General features: G+C 25.7%; 1 protein-coding gene across 1 annotated transcript; it reads right to left on the reverse strand.

The window, feature by feature from the left end:
• Nucleotides 1-287: 287 nt before the first annotated feature.
• On the reverse strand, nucleotides 288-9,782 carry LOC122536263 (cytochrome P450 6a2-like). Its single transcript, XM_043668493.1, has 7 exons — nucleotides 9,688-9,782; nucleotides 8,970-9,173; nucleotides 7,714-8,083; nucleotides 5,213-5,559; nucleotides 4,903-5,127; nucleotides 1,996-2,247; nucleotides 288-568 (listed from the first exon to the last, which is right to left on the reverse strand). The coding sequence occupies exons 2-7, from the start codon at nucleotides 9,151-9,153 to the stop codon at nucleotides 402-404; spliced, it is 1,545 nt and encodes a 514-aa protein (XP_043524428.1). The 5' UTR covers nucleotides 9,154-9,173; nucleotides 9,688-9,782; the 3' UTR covers nucleotides 288-401.
• Between the last annotated feature and the right edge of the window lie 325 nt (nucleotides 9,783-10,107).

Here is a 10,107-nt window from a genome sequence, read left to right on the forward strand (position 1 = left end):
AAATTTTAGGAAAATAACGTTCTTTATTATCTCATTTTTAATCTTAAAGATGTATAAAACTAAAAATAAAGAATTAATTTAAAATAAAATTGATCTTTTCATACGCGTCTAGTAAATTATATAACGTTTTCTTCGTCCCTTTTTGATTTATTATTACATAAATATTAGTAATTTTATCCATTTTCTTTGTTTTCATTTTTATTAACAATGTTGAAGATAATACAATATTATAACATGAAAATTGGTATAAAATTAAAAAATCACATTTCTTTTTCTCATATCATTATAAATTTATTTGTATAATTTTATTTTTGTATGATTGAAGAATTATTTGTATCGAAAATAATTAAAAAGAAAAGTGCAAAAATAATTTAGAAATGTGTATCTTACATATTTAACAATTATTTTAGCGGTTCAACAGTTAAGTGTATACCTCCTTTCGCCATCAATACAAGAGATCCTTCTTCATATTCTAAAGTAGATGACATATTCGGTGCAAGTGTGAATTTATTTTTCAATAAAGAACTTATTACAGCATATTTTGTTTGTACAAGGCCAAATCTCATTCCTGAAAAAACCAAATAACGTATTTAATACTGCAGTTTATTTTTGAATAGGTTATTTTAATATTATTATTTATTTGTTAATCAGAATGTTGATATTAAAGCATGTCATTTATCGTATGTTATGTACTGTGATTTCAAATATATTAGAAAATAAAGTTAGAAAAATAAGCAAATGGAAATTATTAACCATGATTTCGATAAAACAAATTTTAATTTATATAAGGTGTTCCACTATCGGACGTATAACCGAGAAGAGAGATTTTATATCAAAAAAAGAACGAAACGAAATGAAAGAATAAAATTTTTTCATTAAAAATTTCGTTTTCGAGAAAATTAAAATTAAAAATATTATCAATAATATTTAAATTTAGCTAATTCCAGACTGGCTAGGAATCAATAATGGATCAATATCTACTAGAATCAATAATGTACAAAAATATTGTACAATACAATTTTTTCATAAGATGCTCCATTTTTAAGAAAATTTATTACAATACAAAATTTTGCGTTCAAACATTATTTTTTCATATTTCTAAAATATCTCATTATAATTGTAAGTACGATGAAGTAGAACTTTATCAATTCATATTTCTTAAAAAATGCTTGTCAGGATATGTTTTAGACGAAAATAGAATTCGAATGGAACACAATTTAACGTTACTAGTTTTTTTTACAGCTTTAATTTTTTTTTTTCTCTGTAGCAGAATCATAGATTTTAATGGCTTAATGCAACTTGTTATTCCAAAGGTATTAATCAGTTTATATCAAATAAATTTATGAGATACTGAAAAATTATTATTATTTTAAAATAATGAATATCTCCTAAGTAGTTTAATATCTTTTTTATGAATTAATGAGGTTCAAAAAGAATGTAATTGAATCTGCCGCAGAAAAACTAACAGTAAGTTTTTCAACAAATCTCTACTGATCTAAAGAGCGTAATATGTAATATTATAGTTGCGAAATTATTGAGTTAAACACGCATAATATATATTATATATTGTGATCTTTTTGTGCATATAGAAATAAATACATAAATAATAATGAAGAAATAAAACAAAGAATAACTAATAATAAAAATAGCACAAACAGTTTAAAAATAGATTCAAAAGATTTCGATCTCTATAATATAAGAATACATATAATTATACTTTTAAACATACAAAAAATCCTCTTTGTAAGTACTATAAGTAAGTACTATTTATCAAATATAAATCTATTATTAAATAAATCTATAAATTTTGTACTGATTAATATTTTGCAATATTCTGTTTTTTAAGTAATGATATTTACAAATAATATGAAGGAGAAAATCAAAAAATATTTGTAAAAATGGAACTGTTTTAATTTGTTGAGATATAATTTCTTGTCGTTATTATATATTAAGTAGTATACTTATTTAAGGAATTATTTAGAAAAGCATACATACCAATGCATATTCTTGGTCCTTCGCCAAATGGTAGATATGTATAAGAATGCCTAGTTTTTATATTTTCTTCAGAGAATCGTTCTGGATCAAATTTATTCGGATCAGGAAATACGTCAGAATTTCGGTGAATACCGAAAACGGGTATTACCACATTAGTTCCCTTAGGTATGACAAAGTCTGTTCCGTTTAATTTTGTTTCCTTTGTACAAATACGGTTTAGTACAACAACCGGTGGATATTTCCGCAAAGTTTCTGAAATAAATTGGGTTTTCCAAAAATTAAGTATCTTAAATATCTCAATAGCATGCATTCGCATCTTAGAGCTCTGATTCATTTGCTAAAATATGTTTTATGAACAAAGTTATAACAATATAAAAGACTATAGTTGATTGCTACAATTTGGTATTCTTATAAATTACATTATAAAACGTTTTAACATATGAAAGAACAGCAAACATCCTATTGTTGCTATTATAAGTTTTTTATTATAAAAAATTATTAATATATATTTTAAAATTATTACTAATAATAATTTTTTAAATATATTAATTAAAAGTTTTTTATTATAAAAAATTTAATTATAAAAAATGGCCGAATGATTGTAAATATTGTTTCTAAAGAACTTTCGTTTTAATTATAGTCATTAATTTTCCTTTCTAATTTTGTTTAAATACAGAATATACATTATACTCAGTCTCGGTTCAGCCGTCATACCGTACGGACGTCCGATATAGTCTCGCTTATGAGTTCCAATAAAAATTATTATAGCGTCAGTATTAGTGGAATTGTAATTGGCCACTTACAAATTACAACGGAGTCCCACAAGGATCAGTATTGAGCACCACATTATTTTTAATAGGAATCAACGACATCACCATCAATCTCAAGCCATCAATAAAAACTCTAAAAGCTATTTGCGGATGACATAACCATCACATGTAGCGGGATCAAATATAAGCTCCATCAACGAACATTTACAAACAGCCATCAATACCCTTCGAGACTGGTCAAAAACAATGGGCTTAAAATTTTCTCCCAAAAAAACCCAAGGCATCCTATTCACCAGGAAAACCAAACTTAATCCCCTACCTAAACTATACCTAAGTAATCTTGAAATAAAGTTCACAGATACCATTAAAATATTAGACTTTATTTTCGACAAAAAATTATCTTGGGCGCCATACTTAAAAACCTTAAAAGAGTCTTGTATAAAAAGATTTAACATCATAAAAACCCTTTCCAATAATAACTGGGAAGCGGATAAAGACACTCTTCTTGAAACATACAAAGCGTTAATCAGATCCAAACTAGATTACGGCTCTACCGTTTATAACTCAGCCAAAAGCTCCACCAAAAAAAATAATAGATCCAATCTCCCACACAGCTCTTAGACTAGCCACAAGTGCATACCGAATATGCCCCATTAACAGCCTACTATTCGAAACCAAAGAAATAGCACTTGAATCCAGAAGGAAGTTCCTAACTCTTAAATACGCACTAAAAGTCTCATCCATTCCAAATAATCCTTCCTACAACAACATCTTCTCCAATAGATACAAAGCTTTCTACATCAACAAACCCAAAATTCCCTCCCCCTTCCATGTCAGACTTACCAAAATCCTTCAATCAACTTTCAAAATCCACCCTACCATTGAACGTAAACCATCACAAATCCCTCCATGGACAATAAAGCATTCCCAACAAATACCAGTCTTGCCGAACTCTCCAAAAAAATCCTCAGTCCAACTGACCACAGGACTCGATTCCTGAAACTAAATAACAACTACTCCCAACACAGCAAAATTTACACTGCTGGGTCAAAAACGGACACTGGTGCTGGATACTCCATTATCACAAAAAAAGCTAAAATCTTCCTTCTTCATCATCCATTTCACAGCCGAAACTTATGCCATCCTGGAAGCTATTAAATATGGACACTCAAATAATGAAGCCCAGATCGTCATATACACCGACTCCATGAGCGTTACAAAATCCATAACGAAATCGTATGATCAAGAAAACCAACTAATGTCCACCATCCAAGAACTAAACCACAACCAACCTAACACAAACGCCACAGTCATCTGAATTCTAGCTCATCAAGGAATAGAAGGAAATGAAAAAGCCGACGCAGCAGCCAAAGAAGCCACTGTTCCCTCATTTACTAACAATCGCAATCATCTTCCAATCCCTTGCGATGATCAAATAATCCACTGCAAAAAAGTAGCAAAAAATGAATGGAACAATACATGGAAAACAACTAAAAGCACCCAACTACACAAAAGTATCCAAGACTCACCAGCAAACACCAAATCTTAACAACAGGAAAGAAGGAATATTTATCACACGCCTAAGAACCGGTCATACTAAGCTGATACATGAACACAAAATCAAAAAAACTCACCTGCACTCATTGTAATCATCCACTAACAAAAGCTCACTGCACGAATGCCACATCACAGAAATCCAAAAACGGAAATACAGAATCAACGCAAACATAAACCTGACTTCTCAAAATGACATACAAAGAGTATTAAAATATCTCAAAAAAACATATACTACTACATATAACATATACATATACTACTACACACATATCTAATGACACCATCGTCGCTAATGACCTCACTGTCGATGCGACATTAAAGAAAAATAGAAGAAGAAGACATATTCATTTGCCACAATATCATAAAAATAAATTGTCAATAAAAATTTTCGAAAAATGAAATTATGATCACAGGTTTAATCACTTATATGATCACATACAAGATTAAATTATTATTTGAAAATACAAATTATTATATTTCTTTCGTTACAAATTATAAAACATCTCAGAAATCTTTTTTTTTCAATTAGCTCAATCTCGTTTTAATCTTACAAATAGTTATAATATAGTTGTATACATACCGGAGATTACTTTATGAAGATAAGTCATATCATTTACAGCATCATATGTCAAATCACCATGTTTCTCAATTTGTGTTTGAATTTCTTTACGTACTTTATTTTGTATATCTTGATGTTGCGCTAATTCATATAAACAGAATGTAGCTGTAGTTGAAGATGTTTCAAAACCAGCTAAGTAAAAAACATAAGCTTGTGCCGCAGCCTCCGTCATCGTTAATTTATTTTCTAATTGTATATAAAAAGTAATAATTTTGTATTATCATTTATTCTTAATATCAAAACATTTAATTAAAAATGAAAAAGTAATTACTTGCAACATTTGAGCTATTTGAGCTATTTGAATTATCATCTACTTCCACATATCCATTTCTCATTAATTGCATCAGTAAATTCAAAAAATCTTTTCTTTCGATATTATTTGCTTCTCTATATTCTACAGTTTCTTTAAATGTTTTCAAGAAAAAGTTTGTAATATCTTTTTCAGTAAATGGTATCGAAAAAAGATTAAAGATTTGTGGAGCCCATATAACAAGAGCATTCCACAAAGGTCTCGGATCAAATATTTTTTTTCCCCAGTAACGAAATTCATTATCTGGGTTTTTAAAGCTGTTACACGATATTCCAAATGCCGCTGACATAATAATATCGACAGAATATCTGAAAAAAATAACAATATTGAATTATGAAAGATTTAAAAATATACAAAACACATAACCATGTAACCGAATCTCTTTAATTTAATATTATATTCTAAACTATTATTATTATAACTAATTATTGTAACTAAATTATTATATCAATGTTTAAAATATTTATAACAAGAATGTTTCAAAGGATTGCTAAAAATATTCTTTTTTGTAACATTTTATTCATATCAAAATTATTTAATTTCAGATATGTATTCTGAAATTTGTAGCATTTATAATATTGTTTGTTATCAATGTTATTATTTGTTACCAAGTTTTAAAATATTGTTATAAATAAAAGTCCAAAGGACTTAAATTAAACAAGCGTTATTTTTATAAAATTATTTATAGTGTTTATCAATCAAATATATAATTCCAGATACGAATACGTATCGATGTAATTGAGTAATATAGTAGTCCACACGTAGCTGACTGAGTCAGGTCCGTGCTGGTCAGTTAAGCCTGGAGGTGTATTCCAGGAATTGGCATCGAAAGAAAGAGTGGGAATGAGCTGTTTCACCGATACCAAGCACCCAATATCGGTATCATATACTACATTGCTTGTTTTGTGTGTCAAGTGTTTCACACGGTCGCACGTGGGATAGCGTAGAGTGGGGATAGTCCAAATTCCAAGAATTGGTGGGGATAAGCGCTGGTCAGTTACGCGTGACAAAGTGTGGTCAGTTACGTGTGGATTACTCTATCTCAACAGGCTTATAATTTATAGATAATATTAATTGTAAAAATTTATAATAATTAGTCTTATATAAGTGTTTCCTCATATTTGAAAATTATTTTTCACGTTACAACTTAATTTTTGTAAGTATTATTGACAAGAGGTTAATATTAGTTTATTATTACATTTGTAAAAGCGTTTATATATAAATAAGATTACTATACTATAATAACAACACCTATATAGAGATTTTTTCATAAACTTTTTAGATTTGACTATAAACATTTGTGAAGAATTTTCAATTTTTGATATAATCTATTTCGTACTAATTAGGTTTCAGTTAATTTTTCTTGATTATTTAAATAATTTAAAAATCTGTTCTTCAATTCAAATAGCTTGAATATCTCTTTTATCTTATATTAATTTTCTTAGATAAGTATATATCATTATATACTGTTTCTGTAATTGTAAATCAACGATAAGTCTATTTTTAGAAAGACTTTGACTTCTTTCAATAAAAATGTTAAGCTTCTGTATAAATTTTTTATTTATATATCATTTATAAGCGAAGTAATTGATTATTTAATATTAAACTGATCTAATAATCTATTATTCTGATAATCTATTTAACAATCATATAAACAAAGAAATGATTTTTAGATCCGCTAATTCGTTTTTATTTGATTTATTTTTGTTTTACTATATTATTTACTCTTAACAAGTAAAATTGACAACAGTATTAGTAATACATATTGCATAAATTTGTAATACGTATTACGTACTGTGTGTTATGTGTGCTTATAATACTGTGTAATTATTATTCTTATTTTTGTATTCTTTTTTTTTCATCAGAAAAAGCATTTATTACAGAATGCAATATTACAAAGAAGTGTCTTCAAATATTATATTTTATTATTATATATTTATATTAATTATATTATATTAATTCGTTTCTCTTATCTATTATATATATAGAGAAACGAATAATGCAAAAATAAAAACGAATTGGTCGATCTAAAATCATTAGATAGATGTCATGAAAATGAAATAACTTATTAGTTTTTTGTCAGATTTTAATCGATTTCAATTTGAAAAATTTATATTATAATTAATATTATAATTTATAATTTTGCTGAATTTATAATAACATTTTATTATATGATACAATTCTGAATAATATGAACAAAAAAAAAGAGAATTTTCTCTAAAAATATTTTGAATAAACAAAAAAAATCTTGTTTAAAAATATTTGTTAAAATAATTAAACTATGTAATGTTTCCTTTTACATGTATTAATATACGAATCTTATGTAACTTTTATTAACTAATTAAACTGTATTATTAAATAACAGGGAATATTTTTTATAAAAATTGTATTTTTTTGTACTATTAATAGATTCATTTCTTGTTAAATCATTGATTGATGAATAATATTGAAAAAACACTTACTTTGCAAATATATCTTTTACGTCAACAACTGATTTTGTCTCTGCCTTTTCTGCTAGATATGCCGACAAAGTATTTCCGGAGTCTTTCATAATTGGGAAGATTTGTTTAATCTTTCCTGAAGTAAAAGTTGGTGTTAATTTCACTCTCAAATTTCTCCACTTTTTCCCAGGTAATTGAAATAGATGACCAGATAGTGGATCAATTTCTTCATTACAAAATAATCCACGATCGTGAAAACTTGTAAATTCTTTTGTTAGTACATCTCGGATTAAATCAGGATCATTCACAATTAAAAATGGTTTATGAAGCATATATATGCCAATAAGAGGATGATTTTTATGTTGTTCATAAATATCTCTGAAAAACTCGGCTGCAAAATAAAATTTTATGAGTGATAGATATGTCAGTAGAAAAACAATCATTGGAAATATCATATTTCATTCGATTATTGTTAAATTGTTAAGTTAGTTGATATATTTAATTATTCTAAAGTTTACAGATATTAAGTTTATTAAGATTTAGAATCGTTGAAGGATAAGTCTTATTACAATTTTATTATTGCTATTTTAAAGATAAAAAAACAAATGTTCTCTTTGTTTAAATATATCTTTTAGAAGTATTTCTCAAAATAATTCTTAAAAGCTTCACTTGAGTCGCGGTAAGTTCAAAAGATAGAAAACAATTTTCCTTTAATTATAAAATTAGGTAAATTTCTAATTTAGCAGGTTTTATTTTTAAAATAGTAACTTTGGCTATTTTTATAATTATAAATTTTTAATACAAGAGTTTTTTAAGAAACAAAACTATATAACTTCTTCGACTTCTCCCGATTGATTTCTTGCTTTAGTGATAAAATGAACCTTTTATTTAAAACGACAGTGAAATAACCAAAATTGAGAAAAACCATTAAACTAGAAATTTCCCTAAAGTTAATCGACTATCAAAATACAATTTATCTGTAAAATTAATCGATTGTGATTGTTTTTCTAAATAATTTTTTGTTTCAGTATAATTCGATATTAGTAAAATGTCAATAGATTTCTACAAAACTAGTGATTTTTAAATAAATTCAATTTTTTAATGATATAATCAAAATTTAAAACTTTACACTTTAAAATGTAAATTTAAAATGTAAAAAATATAAAAAAGATAGAATAATAAAATAATAAATAAATAATTTTTCTTAAATTACTATGTTAGGTAGAACGACTGATATCATTTTTATATTCATTATATTTACTATTATGTTTATTTACCTTGTGATATTTTACCGGTTACAAATGGCATTATATTCCCAGTGGGAAATGTAGGTTCGAGATAAAATATTCCTTTTTTTTTCCAAAATTTAGAGATATGAAATTTATAATAAACATAGAATCCGACAATTATAAGACTTGATACAGCCAAAATATCTGATATTAACCACGTGGCTAACAACATTGTGGTTGCAGTTTATAAAACTGAAACACATTTTATTCTAATTAATCATCAGTTCTATCTAGAGTTATGAATTAAAATCGTTATTTAAATACTTTATAAACGTATAATATATTATTATAAATATGTTATATTCTTTTCCAAAAGTTATTTAATTTCATTTATTAAACAAATTGAATTTATAAATAAATAGATATTCACATTACATGATAAGAAATACATTTTCCAAATTGATTTGTTTATTACAATTTATATACTATAATAATTTATACTATAAAAATTTTCAGAATTCAAAAATATTTTGACTAATATTAATAATATTAGTATTATTAAATATCATAAGTATATTAATAATATTAATTTTTTCATTCTGGCAGAACACAGATAAAACAATAATTAATTAAACAATTTTTCACATCAATAAATAAATAACAATTATAACACATAACTTCAAATAACAATACACATTACTAATAATATATATTTTTCAGATCTGAAAATATGAACATAAAAACAATATTTTAAAAAATGAATAACCTTCCGTTATTTTTAATGAAAAATCACTTTATAATCGTAATGTTAACGTTCGTTTCAACACTAAATATACGAACGTGTCTCAAGAAGAGATCTATGTTCCTTGTTATATACCATTTCTTGCATAAGATGATTTTGTACTTTTGCTATTATGTCGATAACATGAATAATTTAATAATATAGAGGAAACGTAAATGCATGTTGTACATATTACATAAATTGCAGTATGATTCAACAATTTTTAATTTTTTAAGGTTCTAAGAATTACCTCTATCATTAACCTAATGCTCCTAAGCATATTTTCTACAATTCTCTAAAAAAAATTCCTTCAAAAAATTTACAATTTGCATTTATATAGCAACAATAACAATTTCCAATAACGTAATCATTTTTGTTTTTTATGATTTTATAAATTTAATGAAT

The sequence above is a fragment of the Frieseomelitta varia genome, unplaced genomic scaffold (genome assembly GCF_011392965.1).
Source record: "Frieseomelitta varia isolate USP_RPSP 00005682 unplaced genomic scaffold, Fvar_1.2 scaffold_154, whole genome shotgun sequence".
Classification (NCBI taxonomy): Eukaryota; Metazoa; Arthropoda; class Insecta; order Hymenoptera; family Apidae; genus Frieseomelitta; species Frieseomelitta varia.

What these genes read in the sequence shown, in the direction of transcription:
- LOC122536263 (XM_043668493.1), bottom strand. Translation starts at nt 9,153, where the DNA reads ATGTTGTTAGCCACGTGGTTAATATCAGATATTTTGGCTGTATCAAGT. An exon ending in GTAAAAGATATATTTGCAAA is followed by an intron (nt 5,560 to 7,713) that starts GTAAGTGTTTTT and finishes TATTTTTTTCAG; the next exon opens with ATATTCTGTCGATATTATTA. An exon ending in TCTTCATAAAGTAATCTCCG is followed by an intron (nt 2,248 to 4,902) that starts GTATGTATACAA and finishes AATTTATTTCAG; the next exon opens with AAACTTTGCGGAAATATCCA.